Below are 20,916 nucleotides of genomic sequence, written 5' to 3'. Positions count from 1 at the left end.
CAATTTTTCATTTTAAAATGAAGATATATTTTCTACTTTTTCGTTGAAATATTATCCCTAACGGCAATTCTATTCTAAGACATTCTATATCGTAGGAACAATAACTTTATTATAACAATAGATAAACTATTTCGATCTTAGACTTTGCTATATTTAGAAACCGGTGTGTTGATTAAACTTTCAGTTTTACTTGGTTGTAAACTTGGTACCAAGGTTATCCCTAATATTTCTAGTGCCATGTATAGCCGGTGGTGATCAATTAGCATCGTTCCGAATAACAAAGATGTTGTCATTTGTTTCCTGTGTACTGATTCGTACTATCTATTTCAGATGCCGCAGAGATAACACACGAACTCAGAACATCGTTTGTAAATATAACATACATTGTAAATTTCAATGTTTGCCAATGAATTTAATTTTAAGGGAATATAGACAAATTCTTCCATATCATTATGTATTGTAAACGACGGGAAGGTCGATGGAAATTATAAACTATATATTAACTAAGAAATCATTATACGATTTATATCCTGAATTCGTTTTTTTTTTAATAACAGTTTTTTTTTAATGTTGAAAATAACTGTTACGATGTAAAGTTGAATAATTTATTGAACAAATTTAACTCGTTCTTTTCCATATTTTTGGAACGTTTTAGTGTTTGGTTCAATCAAATATTGTATGGTAATTTTATGAATTATTTTTTGTATTAATTCCATTGATCTTCCCCTTATATAATAGTTAATATATAATAAAATTAATGTAAATTCTATGATATCTTTAAATAAATGTTGATTCTTAAATAACACATGAATTTTATTTATTGTTTATGTTATTTCACATAAATTTATTTTATAATAACCTACATATATGTGAGTAATGTACGCATGCGTCATGACTAGGGCGCTAATTCGACTAAGAAGTTTTCACTTTATCGCAATCGAATGGAAACGTAATCGTTGCTAGTTAACCGTTTTCCTAATCTATTAACACAACAATTTACAACAAGTTACAATAACTAATTACGATTCGATAGAAATATAATCAGGCGTGCTATTCTGTAAGAATTCACTTCGTATGTCACACGTGACAGTGACATATTCTGAAATTTCGTACTTATGTACTGGTGAGATAAAATCAAAATCAAATCAAAAAATCTTTATTTGGACATTCACATTTTACAGATCATAGCAATATACACACAAAATAACAAAGACACAGAGAATGTGATGCCCAAATTGGTAAACCACTCAGCTTATGTTGATATCATTGTAAAATGAAGTTCAACGCTGGTATTCTGCGGTCGCCAGTCAGTACGTACGTCACGTGACAGGTAGTGAATATATACAAGATAAATAAAAAAGAAAAAAATATAAAGATTTGTGTGATTATATATAAATAACAATAAAGTGAACGCCTTAGTTAAAGTCCGGACGGTCGCTTGATCGAACGTTAACAAACGTCACGGGACTTATCGAGATACTCGTATGTATGTACTGATACATGTATGTACTAGTACAATTATTCTACAAAATAGATTCGAGTTTCTTGTTACAGAAGATTAAGCTGGGGTTTAATTTTGTGAAGAATTATCGATGTTGGAATGGAATAGAATTCGGAACTGTTATAAGTTAGACGAATTGGTTGCTCAACATTTAGATTCGACGAAGATGAATATGTGCTTCTGATTGATTTAGTTTTTTTTTTTTTATGGCATTGTTTGGCGGACGAGCATATCGGCCACTTGATGGTAAGTGGTCATCACCGCCCATAGACAAAGGCGCTGTAAGAAATATTAACCATTCCTTATATCACCTATGCGCCACCAACCTTGGGAACTAAGATGTTATGTCCCTTGTGCCTGTGATTACACTGGCTCACTCACCCTTCTCACCGGAACACAACAATACAGTGTGCTGTTATTTGGCGGTAGAATATCTGATGAGTGGGTGGTACCTACCCAGACGGGCTTGTAAAAAGCCCTACCACCATTCTTAACGAGCCAACTGTTCAGGTGATATCAAAGCAACTGTGTACTCAAACATATACACTCATTATTCAATTTCTCATAACTCGATGGGATGGCGATCATACGCATGCCCAAAAACTTTAGCGATAATCATTCAAAGGCAATCGAAGAAACGCTTAAGTATCTGTGTTCGTTGCAGATATAGTTAATCAACATAAATTTAGAATAAGGGCAATATTAAAATAAAAAATCGTTCCAGTCAAACCTTTGAAATAGAGAACAGTTCATCGAGAAAGGCAAGCTAAGGTAATCTGTGTATAACTTAAATTTGAAAGTTTAGATCTTACTTACATTATAAATGCGAAAGCTTGGATGGATGGGTATTTTAGTTTCAATTATGACAAAACCATAAACCGTTCTGAATGAAAGGCACACATATAGGTTATAGTCTGAAATAGACTACTTATCATCCCGGAAAAATGTAACTAACACCTAAACACACACACATGCACGGGCAAAGCCTCGAGCAGAAACTATCTATTAATCAATGTGGCTCCTCGAAGCGAATTTTGGACAATATGGCTAATTGCAGACTAACTGGGTAAATGATTTTATAGATGTATACAAACATAAACAAAAACTAGCTGGTCGAGAGATCATTGGTGCTATCATAGATACTTCTTGACCTTGACTAATTCTTGACCAACAGATAAAGCAACTTCTTCATAGTTTTTCACACAAATTTGATTCATGAAAGTCTTTCGAGAGATTAAAAAATGCAAACACATTGAGCTTCAATATTTAAAAGTTAAAACTATTCCAACGATATATCCTACAGCCTTGAATTTGGCAAGTATGTTGCCTTGTATTTTGTAGTTGTATGTTTTCATTGTATACAAAGAACAAATTCTAAAGAAGTTAACGTAGCTCCTCAGTGGTCCTAAAATCCTTCCTTTTTACTTTTCTTGGTGGTAGGGCTTTGTGCAAGCCCGTCTGGGTAGGTACCACCCACTCATGAGATATTCTACCACCAAACAGCAGTATTCAGTATTGTTGTGTTCCGGTTTGAAGGGTGAGTGAGCCAGTGTAACTACAGGCACAAGGAACATAACATCTTAGTTCCCAAGATTGGTGGCGCATTGGTGATGTAAGGAATGGTTAATATTTCTCAGATCCGATCCCCCTCCCCCCCAAATCATAATGGTTGTGCAGAATTTGGTTCTATTACCCCAGGAGGGTACCATCAGCGACTGCGGTGGAGAATCCCTCTCTGGGCATCCATGCTCAGGACGTACACAACCTGAGCAGGGATGCCCAGGCTGCCCTCCGAATTCTGGGGGGGGGGCAATTTTGCGCTCGCCACTGTTCGGGGCAAGTGGAGCAGGCATCATAAGGCAACCCCTACCACCCTCACCGTGGACTTCTGCAACATAAGGGGACTCAACTCCAACTTGAACGCCGTTCACTTTCACCTTGAGACGGCTAAGCCGGCCTTGCTCTTTCTTACCGAGACCCAGATATCCTCTCCTGCCGATACGACTTTTCTCTCTTACCCCGGGTACAAATTGGAACATTCCTTTGTACCACGAGCTGGGGTGTGCGTTTACGTCAGAGATGATATCTGCTCTCGACGCCTCGGCAGCCTTGAAGGGCAGGACCTATCGATTATCTGGCTGCGTGTAGACTGCGACGACCATCCGCGAATCTACGCGTGCCTTTATAGGTCCCATAGCGGTAATGCCGAAACCGACCGACTGGTTGAGCACGTCCAAATGGCTACAGATTCCGTGCTGCAGCAGATCCCATCCGCAGAGATCGTTATTCTTGGCGATTTTAATGCCCACCATGCCGAATGGCTTGGATCGCGCACTACCGATCATGCGGGTCGATCTGTTCTCGACTTCGCTTTAGCATATGATTTGACACAACTAGTCCCCTCGCCAACGCGAATACCAGACGTGGAGGATCATACACCTTCCCTGTTGGACCTTCTGCTGACTTCCCATCCGGATGGCTACCAGGTTATCGTCGAATCCCCTCTGGGCTCGTCGGACCACTGTCTCGTCCGAAGTACAGTGCCGGTTGCGTGTTACTCACGACCTCGTTTCGTGGACTGCCGCCGAGTGTGGCACTACAGGTCAGCAGATTGGGATGGGATGCGGTCCTTCTTTGCATCCTACCCATGGGGGCAGGTTTGTTTCTCGCCGGATGATCCGAGTGTTGTTGCTGACTCTGTTGCCGATGTGGTACTTCAGGGTATGGAACTATTCATTCCGTATTCTGCGGTCCCCATCGGTGGCAAGTCCCAGCCCTGGTTTGGTCGTTTCTGCAAAACGGCTTCACGCAGAAAATGGGAACGCTACCAAGACTGGGCTAACGCATCAGCGTTTCGTGATGTAAATACCAGCGCAATCAGAAAGGAATATAACTCTGCCTCTAGGTCCTTCAAAAACGTGATTGCTAAGGCGAAGACGGAGTACATTGGCAGAATTGGCGAGAGACTGGTGCGCCTCCGTTCAGGAACACGTGCGTTCTGGTCTCTCGCCAAGGCTGTCTTAGGGAATTTCTGTCAGCCTTCCTTACCATCTCTGCACAAGGACGGTGAGTCATTGGCCCATACAGCGAAGGAGAAGGCTGATCTTTTAGGCTCTCTCTTCGCAGCGAACTCGACTCTGGATGACCGAGGAAAGTCACCACCAACAATCCCGCGGTGTGATACCACGATGCCGGAGGTTAAATTCCGGCAAAGTGCAGTTCGTAAAGCACTTCTTTCCTTGGATATTCATAAGTCGAGTGGACCCGATGGCATCCCTCCAATCGTGCTACGGACTTGTGCTCCCGAGTTGGCGCCGGTCTTAACGCGTCTTTTCCGGCAATCCTATGCATTCGGCGTCGTCCCGAACTCCTGGAAGACTGCTTTGGTGCATCCGATCCCTAAAAAGGGCAACCGCTCAGACCCATCCAATTATAGGCCTATAGCCATCACCTCCTTGTTCTCCAAGGTAATGGAGTCCATTATAAACTGCCAGCTCCTGCGGTACCTAGAGGAGTACCAGCTGATTAGCGACCGCCAGTACAGTTTCCGTCGGGGTCGCTCAGCCGGTGATCTTGTAGTTTACCTTACTCATAGATGGGCGGAAGCAGTTGAGAGCAAAGGGGAGGCATTAGCAGCCAGTCTGGACATAGCGAAGGCCTTCGATCGCGTGTGGCACAAAGCGCTTCTTTCGAAGCTTCCTTCCTATGGGCTTCCCGGGAAATTATGCAATTGGATTACCAGTTTTTTGGCAGATCGGAGCATCAAGGTCGTTGTCGACGGTGCATGCTCTGACTTAAAATTCGTCAATGCTGGTGTTCCACAAGGCTGCGTTCTATCACCCACTCTGTTTCTTCTGCATATCAATGACTTGTTGCAAATCAGTAACATTCATTGCTATGCAGACGATAGCACCGTAGACACCTCATACACCGGCCGTGCTAATATTTCTCGGGAAAACGTCGAAGAAAACCGGAACAAACTTGTATCTGAAATCGAGTCTTCGTTAAACAAAGTCGGCTAAACCTAGTTCACTTCAACCCCAAAAAGACGCAAGTTTGCACGTTAACTGCTAAAAAAACACCATTTGTCGTATCTCCACGGTTCGAGAACATTCTGTTAGCCGCTACAGCTAGTATCGGAATACTTGGCGTTGATGTTTCGAGTCTCGTTCAGTTCCGCGGTCAATTGGAAGGCAAAGCCAAATTGGCATCAAAAAAGCTTGGTGTGCTCAGCAAGGCAAGACAGTATTTCACGTCGGCCCATCGTCTAAGACTATACAAGGCGCAAATTCGGCCTCACATGGAATACTGCTCTCACCTCTGGGCGGGTGCTCCCCAGTACCAGCTCCTTCCATTTGACCGTATCCAACGTAGAGCGGCTCGAATTATCGACGATCAAGCCCTTTCCGATCTGCTTGATCCTTTGGCTTTGCGTAGAGATGTTGGATCGCTCTGCATCTTCTACAGAATTTATCACGGGGAATGTTCCGAGGAATTGTTCGGATTAATCCCGGCTGCTGAATTTCACCTTCGGACATCTCGTCAAAATTCCAAATATCACCCGCACCACCTAGATGTCCGAAAATCCACAACAGCGCGATTTTTAAGACATTTTCTGCCTCGCACAACCACTCTGTGGAACCAGCTTTCGCCGGCGGTTTTTCCGAACAGATACGACTTGGGAACCTTCAAGAAAAGAGCGTACTCTTTCCTGAAAGGCCGGCATCGCACCTGCAAGCCCCCCGGATGTTGCAGATGTCCATGGGCGGTGGTAGTCACTTTCCATCAGGTGCCTCCTGCTCATTTGCCACCTTAAGAAAAAAAAAAAAAAAAACAGCGCTGTTGTCTATGGGCGGTGGTGACCACTTAACATCAGGTGGCCCATTTGCTCGTCCGCCTACCGATAATATAAAAAAAAAAAACTTTTGTAGAATTTGCAATATTTGTTTCGGTCAAATCTTACAAGATGAATTAGAACAATTTTCTCTCATCCTAAGGAGTTGAAATTTTCACGTTGGCCAAGTTCCGATGACAATGCACTTTTATAGTAACCATGACCTGATTCCAGACCCAGAATCGGTTGCTGATAATTGAACTTGATGCAAGGACTATTTGTGAACCCGTCTGGGTAGGTACCAACCACTCATCCTGTCAGCCAAGCATCAATAATGGCTTGATTTTTTTTACAGAACTAATATCAAAGGGCATTGGTGAGTACTTACCATCAGGTCGCTCATCAGTCTCATCATCAGCTCATCGTTCTCCTACCAATGTTATAAAAAACCATATTTTATTTGAACTAAAGATATCACTTTTGTGACTTTCGTGTCTGTAATTACACTGGCTCACTCACACTTCAAACCGGAACACAGCACTAAGTATATCTGATTAGTCGTATTATAAATGATCAGTGGGTTACAAAAAGCCTTTGAATACAAAAATTTCAAAATTGAACCCATTCAACAAAATTGGTTAATCAGTTGAAGTAACTTACAATGTATAATGGTTTAATGACTACTTATACCCAATTTACCAAAAAATGGTCAAGTTGATATACAAACGGAAAAACACAGCGTCAATTAAACCTGATTTATTTATCCGCCAATGATTTATTTACACCCGAAGGTGGCTTCAATGATACAATTCTCAATAAATCGCTGAGCTGGATCGTTCTCAAACTATATATCATTTGAAGGGTTCGTTATTCGATTGCTTTTAACTTACACTTAAATTTATATATTTATTTAATAATTATTATTAAATAAATATTGGACAACATCACATACATACACAATTTGTAGGACACAACAGGACCTAAGATCTTTTCTGACCGCATCTGTCCATTTGGTTTCAGCCTTCAGGTCACCCTCGGCTGTGACCAAACCTGCGCTGCCTGTGATCTTTTCAACAATGTCACGTACTCCAAGACTCCAAGTACTCCAAGACCAAAGCAAATAGTTTTTATACATACATACATACATAAGCAGCCCGTAAATGTCCCACTGCTGGGATAAAGGCCTCCTCTCCCTTTGAGGAGAAGGTTTGGAGCATATTCCACCACGCTGCTCCAATGCGGGTTGGCGGAATACACATGTGGCTGAATTTCGTTGAAATTAGACACATGCAGGTTTCCTCACGATGTTTTCCTTCACCACCGAGCACGAGATGAATTATAAACACAAATTAAGCACATGAAATTTCAGTGGTGCCTGCCTGGGTTTGAACCCGAAATCATCGGTTAAGATGCACGCGTTCTAACCACTGGGCCATCTCGGCTCAGTTTTTTTTATATGTATTTACAATTTTAAATAATATACAATAATATTGGTATGAAGTAAATTTGTTCTTTAACTAGTTATTAAGCTCACATTGTCCATTAAAAGGATGTCACACTGGACCGTAGCATCAACCAAAGTTATTTTTCGACGCGGAACTTTGGTCCCATAACTTTTTAATTCGTAGATAGATTTTAACTCACATTTTTGTCTAATTAAGGACTATCCCAAAAAGGTAATGTTATCAGGATTCAAGTATATATGTTGTTTTATTCCTACATAACTTTTAAATGCCTGAACGGTTTTGGACGTATTGGGTGGATTTTGTAACTTTACATAATTCAAAGTGACAGTAGATATAATTTGTTTTTAATTAAATCTATATGGAATATGATTTTTATTTTCTGATTCTAGTATTTTTAACTTACAATTCCAAAAATAAAGCAATTCATTAAAAGTTCAGTAGTAACAACACGAGAATTTTATATCTGATCTTAATCAAAGATTTGTATGTACTACGTCGACTTTTTACGTCCGTTTGATTACGTATGATTTGTCTCGGCGGTGAAAAAAAAACATCGGGATGAATTTCGGCCACATTAGCGTCGCTTCAAGTTTCTCATGTTAGCTTTTGCCCAAGACTAGGACTATTACAGGTGATCTCTTTACCTTAAACAAATAGCTTTTGCAATTTATACGAATACTATAAATAGGAAAGTAACTCTATTTGTCTGTTGCTCTTTCACGGTCAAACTACTGAACCGAATTTGATGAAATTTGATATAAAGCAGGCTTGGACTCCAAGGAAGGATGCAACAAATAAATGATACAAATTATTATTTTGCCCTTAAAACGCGAACGAAGCCGCGGCCGCCAAATAGTAACATAATAAATAAATATGAAAATTTTATTCCGAAAGCTTTAATGAACTACGCATTTCATAACTCGGTCATTATAAATTTTATTTCATATTCATTTAACTTCAAAACCCGATAAAAGTTTACGCTAAAGTCACTAAACTAGTAATAACTAGTTTTCATATTATTATTTTCCTACTTACAATGACGAAACTAATTTGTTAAATAAACTTTTTCTTTTTCTTCCTTGTGTTATATTTAACCTTACTGTGCAATTAAACTGGTACAATATTTGTGCTTTGAAGATTTTTTTTTATTTTACTAGGTTTACGTGTTTACTACGTGGCTTTGTGTGATGTTATCCGGATTCAAGTATGTATGTGTGTGTGTTTTTTGTTTTATTCTAAAATAACTTTCCAATGCCTCAACGGTTTGGTATGTATTTGGTGGATTTTGCAACAAATCAAATCAAATCAATTTTATACAATTAAACATCACAATTAAGCGTTTTTGAATCGTCGATATTTAAACACTACCACCGTTTCTGAAAGCAGCTTCCAGCGAGAAGTAACGGCAAGAAACTCGCATAGTTGCTCTTTTCAAATACACAGATTTACAATGCTGTTTAACGTTACATCATTCAAATATAGTCTGAGAAGTTACCATACAATTATCATATATTCTACCGACAAACAGCAATACCTGTTGTATTCCAGTTTGAAGTGTGAGTTAGCCAGTGTTACTACAGGCACAAGGGACATATCTTTGTCCCCAAGGTTGGCGACGCATTGGCGATCTAATAGATACCAGTTCTTACAGCGCTTTTCATATTATTTGTGGAGGCTTATTTGGCTTTCCGTCTATCTATTCTATGCGAGCCAAAGTCCAAGGTTTGCCAAAACAGTTGACCAAATAAAATGTTGTTGAATTATTTCGTCTAGACAACAATGGATTCAGAAATTTAAAGGACCTCGTGCAGCAAAAAAGTTGAAACCCCTCTTTTAATAATATTCATACAGTCAATTGTTTTAATAATTAACTGTGCTACAAATGCCACACTTTTGGCCGTCCAAAAGTGTGTTTTTTCTCTAATTTGTCATGACTGTATAAATTTATTTAATTATTTTTCATTACATATTCTTTAAGTACTTTATGTAAATTTAATAAGGATAATACAGGTAATTTTAAACAATTTTATTTTTTGAATTTTTAATTATTTTTTTCTAATTCACCACAACTATAACTATGAATAATAAAATATATCAAATTAAAAACAAAATAAACATATTGACTTAAGGCAAACTACTGTTAAACATATATTATGTATATATGTATATATATATATATATTGTATATAACCTGACCTCCATATTCATATACTCTATTAAATAAACACATTAAATCATTGGTATTGAAACGTATTTTTAGAAATAGAGAGACTCCTAGAATATAGATCTATTTTGAGAGCCTATCTTGTAGAAGCCCCATAAATTCAGCCAATGTTTAGATGTTTACAGTTAGATATAATTATAACCCAATAATTAAAGTATGACCCATTTGATTACCGAATACTGAGAAGAAAACTACAAATAACAAGGTAATTATTGCGACTTAAAATAGCCGTATACTATTTTTAGATCAGCGATACTTTCAAAATGCGTAACTAATCGAAATTGATTTTCGAACTTTGCAAAAACAAAATATATCCGTCAGCAATTAACGTCAATTCGTTGAATTATTAACCATAGTTCATGGTTTAATTTCCGCGACAGTAATTAATCTTGTTCGTGTATCCGGTCGTATGTGTATATTTAGATATATTAGGTAATAAAGTAATACCAGCGTATGTTATACTTCCCAGATCTTGTTTTCATTGAGGTTTCATTCCACCACGTCTCTGAAAATCTTAGATGATTTACGTATGGTAGATGGTTTCCAACGCAAAAGGGCATGAGGTAAATTCTAATACAAATTAGGCATATGAAAATTCGGTATATTTTTCCTCGGATGTGAGAATTTTTTTTCAGTTATTTATCCTACTTTAGTGATAACTTGTAAAAATAAAAATACAGATGTACAATAATATACACATGCAGGAAGTAAAATGCATCCGCTAAGAAATAATATTCTTTAATTATTAACATACACTATCAGCTTGCGCAATCTACAGGACTTATTCCTTGAGTACAAATTCGAAATTCCTAACGACGATTTTTTTTTTTTATGTTCAACGTGTTTCCTCTCATTTTCTATGCGAAAAGAAAAGAAGTGCGTGGCTAGAGTTGGCCATCAGACGGTACCAACATATTTTTTGAGATAATATAATGTTGTAAATTACTGTTGCTTATTACCAGAGTAACATGTCAGATGTGAAACACCGTATACGAATACTGTAAGGCTCACTTTTTTTTTTTATTGTCAAAATTCATTGTACAAATCTTAATCTAAGAGAAACAATATCAATGAATACATTATAAAGACTTTATGAGAGATTATGTTGACGTGTGTATTAAGATTAACTATATCGTCAGCGTTTGCCACACTGTTTTATAAATGTACAATTGTTTGAAATGAAAATTCATTGATATAGCTCTTTCCAAACTGATAAAATTAAAGTTGAATAAATGTTCATTACCTTTACATGTGTGTGTATCAGCACGCACACGTGCACACCACACGTGTGTAGTGTGGTGTGTATGTAAATATTGTGGTGTGTGTTTGAGAGTCTGTAGTAGGATTCGTGTGTGAATATGCCTGATTAACTGTTTGTTATTTCCTCTGTTTTAATATTGCCCACAACTAGGAACTCTTTATATCTTGCATTCTTTATTCAAATTAACTAAACTCTATTGCAATGGGAATAGGAAAGAAGTTAAATAAACAACTGTGACCTTGAATGATATGACGTTTTAGTTACGCTAGTGAGGAGAAAATTATTGAGTGAATGGGTAATTAATGCTAAAGAACGATATATTTTTACGTAATTTTATGTTATTTTTTATATAAATTTTATTTAAATTGAAGTCTTAAATAAAAACTGGGTCGTTAGTTTCGATTTGGATCGTGGTAATTCGCAAATAGCCTTATTAACTTATACAGAGGTAGTTATTTTCAGTGATAAGTCATAGAAACATACTCACAATTTTATTTATATGAATAGATTTTTACTTCCTCATTAATTAAAACAAACATTGTATGTTTCAATGATAAAGTGGCATTTTCAAGACATATGACGTATTGTATAATGCTAAGGTTTTGAATAAATAAAATTTTATATATTTTTCAAAGAAATTCTTACTTTATCTTATACCTAAAACGACAATGACCTTAAAATATCTTAGCATTAAATTTTTTGAGAAAAAAAAAAACAAAATGTAATTAAAATTAACATCTTATCTTAAACTTCAAACTGATAAACTAATGTTCAATCAGCGTAGTCTGTATAGAAGGCAAATCAAAAGTCAGTAGACATAAAACTGATCTATATTTTGAGATTTGTTTATTTCTTTAAAACGAATTAATTCTTTTAATTTTTTTGTCTATACCTTACTAAATACAAGTTACTCAAATAAAAAGGCTATTTTTTTTGCCTAACACTTAACCAACCCTTAAAACAACCAGTAATAAAATAAATATTCGCTCAAGATTTTCGGTTTATGATTTTCATTATATCACAACCAATTGCTTGAGTTTAACAGAACGTAAAATAAAAATAAATACTGAAAATATAATCATTGTAATTAAAGCAAAATGCCAATTAGCCGTACTTCATGTTTTTGTGTTCTGGTTTGAAGTGAGGAAGTGCCTTTCTTACCTTAAGTGCCAATGTGTACAGGTTACGAGGACCACTTACCAAAGTGGTCCATTTCCTCATTTTGGTTTCCTATAATCTGTGTATACGGTTATATATAAATCATTGTTGTGAAGACACAGCTCCAAGTAAACGGGGACGTTAATAATGTTTTAATATAGGCCGTTTGAAATAACGAAAATATGTTTATTATTATTGTACATGAAATCAATACTTTTTACTAAAATTATTGTTTGAGGTTAACACCTTTTTAATTTCCGAACCGGTGGTAGATTTTTAACTTTGACTTTCAAGTGATAACTTCTTATGGAAGGATAAACCGCTTCGTTACGTAACGCGTTACGGCGCTAGTCTGGCTTCCCTTTCTATTTCGCATACGGTAGCGGTAGACAGGTTCCTCCTCTCTCACTCTACTTTCTCATAGCGTTAGCCTTCTGTCGGGCGTCCCAAGACGCACACGTATTTTTTTTAATAATGCGATTTAACAATGCATACATTTTAAATGCTTCCAAAACAGAAAACACGGTATACGTTCTCGTTTATTAACCAAAATAGACAATTCAACGTCAAATTCAAATATATCCTTTTCTACATTTTTTTATAAAACTTCGAAACTTACGTACATTTATAAAAATATATATGATATATAGATAGACGTTGGTGCCATAACAAATTTTAAACTTACATCCCCAATGCGCCACAACCTTGGAAACTAAGATATTATATCCCTTGTGTCTGTTGCTGAAACTCTCACCCTTCAAACCGGAACACAACAATACAAAATATCTCTGCATGGGTGTAGAATATATGATGAGTGGGTGGTACCCAGGCGGGGTGGATGGTACCCAGGCGGGCTTACTCATAACCCTATCATCAATTAAATAATTAACCTATTCAAAACTAACTTTATCTAATCAATACAAAATGGCGCTTAAACTTGGCAATTTGGACAAGAAGTTTGAGAAAACTTTGGTATACGAAAACATGTCAAATACACTCTTCTAAGTGTACAGAATCTTCAGCAGCTATCAGATGCTAGGTTGCTTAACTCAATATTAATTGTAATAATATAATTTAGACAAATTTGGGGGTAATTCCTTGTACAATATTTTTGCATTATATCATTATGAATCAATAGTCCAACGAAAAGTTGAAAAATTCCATTCCTATTAATTTCTTATTTATGTTAAAGTTTTCCACTTTCCATATTGGAAAAGTTATGTTAAGATATTAACGAGTTCGTAAATCAGTTTATACTGTTGTTGCAGATATTTATTTTATCAATCTATCGTAAATCATTTAATTGGATATTTTAATAATATACTTTTTTCATAAATACGTATTGAAAACGATGTTTTGTTATATGATTTATAATTAATTAATAATATCGTGTAAATACAATGCAATCCGTGTTGACGTCATGATGTTCAACAGCAAAATTTTGAGAACAAGCAGGTCCAAAAACTCATCGGGATTTTTGGTCTTCATTTCTGAAATTATCTCGTAATTTTGAGACGGATTATAATTATAAGAAAATTAGCAGAGATGAGTTAAAAGAGTTAGCAATAGATGTTGATTTATCTATGAAATCTGATTTTTTATGCATTGAATTGTGAAAAAGTGTCCATCCCTCCCCTACTTCCCCTATATTATAACCACACAAATAAATCACAAAAATCTGCAGTCTGACCCAAAAAAAAACAACTGTAATTTCAAATAATCATCGCTTAACACTTTGTGCTACGAAACACAACAACACACAACATGCTACGAAAATAAAAATATGAATGTTGTGAAAGAAATACTTATTTTAAAATTTCCAATTTTTTAATTGGATTAATTTATAATATACGTGTAAATTTCCTATTGCTGGACCTTCTCTCCCTTGAAGGAGAAGGTTAGTCCACCACGTTGTACTTTGTTCCAATACGGGTTGGTACACATCAGGCAGAATTAAATTGCATGTACTATACCTCACATTGTTTTTCTTTACTGATAAGCACGAAATGAACTATAAGAACATGAAAATTCAGTAGTGCTTCTTTGGACTTGAACCCGCAATCAAGGTTTAAGAATCACACGTTCAAACAACTAGGCTATCCTATCAAATATGACATCTAAGAACTTTTTCAATATTATTGTAACTCACTAAAAATAATTGTATGTGTCGCCATATAAAATGTACGACGTATATGACGTACGACGTGTATAATGACGACAACAAACGAAATTTGAATTGTTGACTGCGTTTTGATTCAAAGAAGCCAGCGAGGATCGTTGAAGACTATTAATTAACGCAAAATCAGAGTGAAACTCTGATTGATAATTAAAATACGATGTCTAAATTAGTATTTGTACAGGGAACATTTGGAGTGTTTGTTACATTTGTTGGCTTGGAAAATTAAAAGATAGTTATATATGTCGTATAAGATGGTAGGCTCCGCCGCCGACCGCCGGTGTAAAACACCTGGGAGGCTCGAGTAGCGAGCCCTCCCACTCCCTCCTAGCGAACGAGGCCACTCACATGGTTCGCCCTGACGTCGATCAGGGACGTACCAGGAGCAGCCCCGCGGCATCCCTCCCGCCAGTCTTAGCCGTGGCCGACGAGCAAGCTCAAGCCGGCCCCGTTGCACAGGGTGCGCCACGAAGAGGCGACTGACATGCACTCCTTGCGGGCTATCCCTAAGAGATAGATATAACTTCTAAAATTATTAGTATCTCTCTACTATATTGTGCGTGTATTATACATATAAACCTTCATCTTGAATCAATCTAGCTATTAAAAAAAAACCGCTTCAAAATCCGTTGTGTAATTCTAAAGATCTAATCATGCATACGGACAGACAGCGGTAAGCGACTTTGTTTTATACTATGTAATGATAATAAAACAAAGTCCTCCGCCGCATATTTATTTATTTTTGAACGCGATAAACTCAAAAACTAAACCAAATGGATTATACTATAAAAAGGATTATCATCGTTTCAATGGACGTTAATTGAATGATTCATTAGGATAGTTTAGATGTATAATTCATTAAAGTTTTGTATTAATTGATTTAACTATGTCGGAAAAAAAACAATCCAACTAGGAGCTTTACTGGCGTGAACTCAAACCAATAAATTTAAATGTTTTACAATATAGACATTATATTAAGCCTGTAAATTTTCCCACTGTTGGGCTAAAGGCCTATTGCATTTTCATATATTCCACCACACTGCTCCAATGCGGGTTGGCGGAACACACATGTGGCAGAATTCCACATGTGTGTTATAAATAAACAAAACCTCTAATGCGATTTTAAGAAAACTAGATCTTTCACGGTTCTATTCCGAGGAATTTTTTGGATTTAAATTCGTTCGGCCGCTAAATTTCACCGCCGGCCATTTAATCAGAACGTCAAATTTCTTCCACATCACCTTGATGTCCGGAAATTTACACCAGTGCCATTTTTAAGATCTTTTCTTCCTACCACTCTGTGGTACTTCTAGTCTTCTAGTTTTCGCCAGCAGCTTTTCCGAACCGATACGACTTGGGAACCTTCAAGAAGAGTGCCCAGTTATTCTTTAAATGCCGGAAATGCATCTTGATTGAATTAAAACGATTGCCCCCTATGCCATAAAAAACATGTTATAAAACTAAAATAATACCATTAAATGTCTTTAAAGTTATAAATATAAAATTCAGTAACAGTGTTACTATAGAAAGCACTGTACAAAAGTTATTACAATTAAGCCTAATATTGACGTCCTACTAGATTTAAGCAATGATGGATGAAATGGCGGGAGACTAACTACGAGACTTATTTTTGTACACAAGTGTGTGCGCAAGGACAAGTGTACATTTCACCCCCTTACTCTTATTATGTGATGAGACGGCAAATGGAACTCGACCGTAAAAGAGTTCAGGCGCACGACCAGCTGTTTTACTAACTTTCCAAGCACGGAACTATACACACTTCCCTATTCCGAGACTAAAATTTTTAGACTGATAAACTCAATAACTTTTTATCGGCCCGACCTTGAGTTTGAATCCAGGACCTCAACCCTATATCTAGCTACTAGACCAACGGACTCGTGGATTTAATATATCTCCAACTAGAGCAGAGCTTTAAAATAGAGGCATGCGCCATTTCCCAAGACATATTATATAAATATTTCACTATGATATACTATTATTGTTATCATTTAATGCCAAATTCCAATTTATTGAGGCTGTAAAAGTTATATACCGTTGATATTCGTACTCGATTTCTGCAGAGATAAAGGTTGTAATGCGTTTTGCAATTGGTCACAATTTGGTGATAGTATTCAGCGCTCCGTATTTCCAATTATTTTTTGGAAAATGTAACAAGTCGGGAATCCAAAACTAGGTAATTTTTTATAAGAAATAGTCGAAGTTAAATCAAGAATCAGAACAGAATAAAAAACGTATCATTGCCATTATAAGTTACTAGAATTTCCCCAGATTTTGTCCAATTGTCACTATCAAAAGACTAATAGTAAATAGTCACTAAAAAAGAAAGTCGAAACTCACCGTAGAACTGTATACATACATATATATAGTTATTTCACGCCCGTGTTTTGCGGTGAGTTTCGAGTTCTTCCTAAAGAATACCTCTGCTTATATGTCTGTAGAAAGTAGGTATGAAATAATTAATAATAACGGATTTACCAAGATTTTATTTTACCATTTTATTCCGTAATTAATATAACATATCAATATTTGATTAATTCACTGATAATTATTATTTATGTGGAAATCCATCGATCATTTACCAAACATCTGAAATCAGCTTTATGACAACAGTAATTAATATCAATTTTAAATATATATTTTAATATTATAAGTTCATATAATTGTAAGATAAATTATCCGAGTAGTCGAGACCAAACACTGGAAACTATCTAGTCACGGTATTTTTTTTTATTTAATTTACAACATCCACGGCCTCACAGTTGCCCGTGCCTTTTCTTAATACGCTTATATTAGCTTATAAAATCTTGGAATCTTAATTTGACCCACTTCCCGATCTTCGATTAGAACGAAATTTTGCTCACACTCTGAGTTTTGATGACAAAACATGACTAGCTAAGAAACGTCATTACAAATCTAATATGGCGGACGTCCAAGATGGCGGACAAGCTCTTTGAAATGAAAACCCATGATATGGGTATCAAATAAAAGAGTTTGCTGTCAGGAATACGAAAAAAAATTTATTTTTGGATAAAACGCATTTGTAATTTTTAGTGCGTGCTAAAAGCGTGTTTTTTAGTTTTGTAAACTATTATTACATTCTACTTTTATACAATTTGGCGTTTTATATTCTTACTGAACATTAGCAAATCTTCGCTGGACTTCAAGCTTGGCGTCTTCTTGGAAGAGTCACGGTAATGTTAGATTTACTTGACAGTACGTATATAATAATTATTATGGAATACTTATAATAACTTGGTGGTCTTTGTGCATTTTGTGTTCATTAATATAAAATTTTAAGATATTAAATATATTATACTAACATCAAAAAGAGGTAAAATTTGTTTGTTTGTATGTAGGGGGAGCTAATGGTCCAAATATAAATTGTTAAAATCTACCTTATTCTTGAGTAATTTAATAAAATTATATTTACGTAATATCATTTACTTTTTTAAAATATTGAACCCGTGCGAGTCAGGGATAAGTCACTAAAATATCATTTAAATAGAGCCCAAAAGAGATTTTGATTAACTTAAGAAGAGAACACAGCGAAAGTGATATGGGTCCAGAATATTAGACCACAGTGGATTGTAGCAAATTAATATAACCATGACTTATACACTAGCTATCCGTCCCGGCGTCACATGAATACAATAAGGCTCTACAAAATTTAAATTGAAGAAATAACACAAAAATAAAATATCATAATTTTTTTCTGCTAGGTTGAAATTCACGTCCTTTCTCTGCGAATTTCGGCTCTGCACATTTTATACATAAAAATCTTCCCTGTGAATTACTTTGTTTGTCGTTAAAAACTGCATTAAAATCCGCTGCGTATTTTAAAAGATCTAAGCATACAGAGGTGTCTTCATTTTATATTATGTAAATATAATAAACAATAACACTATATCAATCAATCATTACAAATACAATTATTGCAAGAAAATCAAAGAACTCAAGTTCGACTAAAATTCTTGATACTTTAACATTTCATTTAAAAACTTTATTTAATTTTACGTTTAAAATAATATATTCTAAAACATATTGCATAATTCATATCGCATATATTTTTATGCAAATTAAATTAATTACAAATTCATCGTTATTCGTGTAGAAATAACAATAATTAATTGTTCATATCATTTAACAAACGAAATAAACCTAAAACAGATTTGTATAATTAAGGCTAAAATTTATTCAAACAAATGAATAGCGTTAGTTTTAGAAACTAATTATTGTTTATGAATACAATAAGTTGTATATTTGGAAAAGTACGTAAAGTCTATACATATATTACAAATACGAAAGTCGGTTACGCTTCTTCGGCTAAACTACTGAACTGTATTAGATGCGATTTGGTATGAAGCAACTTGAACAAACCCAAGGAACATGGGGTACTTTTTTTAACTAAAACCAATGACCTACCCCATTAGAAGTGGATGTGAATTGGACATACACAGATAACATAAAGCGTACAAAATACTTCTATTGCCAAATTGAAATTAAAATTTAGGGAACGCTTATGGCAAAAAGTTATTACACAATTAGTGAGTTCATGGTTGATAGTACACCATGGATCTGCTCCTGGCTATTTCTCTCATATATTCAATGTATTAAAATAATCATAAATTGACATAAAAAAAAAACAAACAAGCTGAACCACTGTTTTCGTCTGTTGTTCTTAGTTCAGGGTATTTTCTTTTCCATAACAGTGGTAGTTTTTAATTTGACAACCAATCGTTATACTTCGACATTGAATAAGAATTTGAAGATCTGAAAATATTTCCATAAAGACTTAGTATATTGTTATCTATTTCACGTTAAATTATAACTGGCCTCGTGTCAATATTAATATTTAGTATCCATCAATACGATATTATCTTTAGTTGCTTGAGATACGCAAATTGAACGAAATACATACGTACAGACTATACAACTATTGAGCCTTAAAATCTAATCAACAAAAGGCTAGTTGACAAAATTTGGAAATAAGTTTAAAACTATATAGCTTAGCATCTATTTTCTCCCAAAAATATATTATTTTAAGAAAAATAAGTCTTTTACATTAGTATTTTGAGTTTTTAGAAATGAACTTGAAATTGACCGCGAATAAGGCCAAGACTGTCATGGCGTCTTTAATGACGTCACACCTCGCGAAACAGCCGTGTTTGCTTATGACAATCAATTGTGTTATTTGACAAATAATGAATTTTATTACATATTACATATTTTATTACAAATACTGTAAAGTGCCCCCATGTTAAACTGCAACGATAAAAACGCCAAACAAATTATTCATATACGTCCTAAACAATGAAAAAATACGACGAAAGTGGTTATAAATGGCAAGGAGGACAAGATTCTTATTTTTGTGAAGATCATTTTGATGTAAGTATTAAACACAACTTGATGCATCTATTTATAAATTTAAAGCAAAAGAAATTAATTTTACAAAGTCTACCATAACATACCACGCATAAGCTATAAAATGTTATGACTTGAAAAGGGTTTACATAGCTTATAGCATCCGATTTATTCTTAGTGGAAACAAGCCTATTGGGCTATCAATTGCAATCTTTTTTCAATCCTGCCAACTGCAAACATTGATGCGCACAAACAAAAAAAGGTCATCAAGTTTACCACATTAGCATAAATGTTTTGAAAACCGGAGAAGCTGAATTACCCTCAGCAGATGTTTTTGAGAGACCATTAACAATTAATTTCACAGAAATTCAATTAATTTCATTCAATCATTCGTTCATACTGGAGTAGGTACCATAAGAGAGTTATTGGGGAGTAAATATTTCATCACAGCGTTCAAGCACCTTTATATCAATAATGTGCAACCATATATTTGTCATGGCTGCAAATAATGCCGAAACAATTCTAGTACTGCTTCACAAGGTCCACTGAGCACGCTCGAGCGCTTACGCTCAGTAGCTTTGAGAAAAACATGAATTGGCCTAGAAGCCTTTGTACAGACATTTGTACTATTTTGGGTACATAGTAAAGTTACTTTGTTGCGTCCACGAACACGTTGAGCCTCTTAGTACTGAGGATGCACCGTCGAAAATTCCAGAAGCGAATGTGTTCACTATAGAAGCAATTGCTAAAAACGTGGAACATCATAGCTTCCCAACCACTGGATACGCACGTTATCTAAAGTCAACATCAATTATCAAAGCTATTAAGAAACTGATTGATTGTGTACTTCGTATATAATACACAAATAATAATTATCTTCATCTACGACTACTATTTACAATCTGTTGGAACAA

The 20,916-nt window shown here is 35.5% G+C and overlaps 1 protein-coding gene across 1 annotated transcript in view; it reads left to right on the top strand.

Annotated features, from left to right (window-relative positions):
• The window catches only part of LOC125071382 (neural cell adhesion molecule 2-like), a 37,030-nt gene extending 36,508 nt beyond the window's left edge, over window positions 1-522 (top strand). Inside the window, exon 13 of the mRNA XM_047681601.1 lies at window positions 331-522. Coding sequence (XP_047537557.1) covers window positions 331-345 — 15 coding nt within the window. The 3' untranslated portion in view covers window positions 346-522. The remainder of the gene's footprint in view (window positions 1-330) is intronic.
• The last annotated feature ends 20,394 nt before the right edge of the window (window positions 523-20,916 follow it).

The sequence above is a fragment of the Vanessa atalanta genome, chromosome 19 (assembly GCF_905147765.1).
Source record: "Vanessa atalanta chromosome 19, ilVanAtal1.2, whole genome shotgun sequence".
Lineage (NCBI taxonomy): Eukaryota > Metazoa > Arthropoda > Insecta > Lepidoptera > Nymphalidae > Vanessa > Vanessa atalanta.
This window is presented reverse-complemented; position numbering and strand designations above follow the sequence as displayed.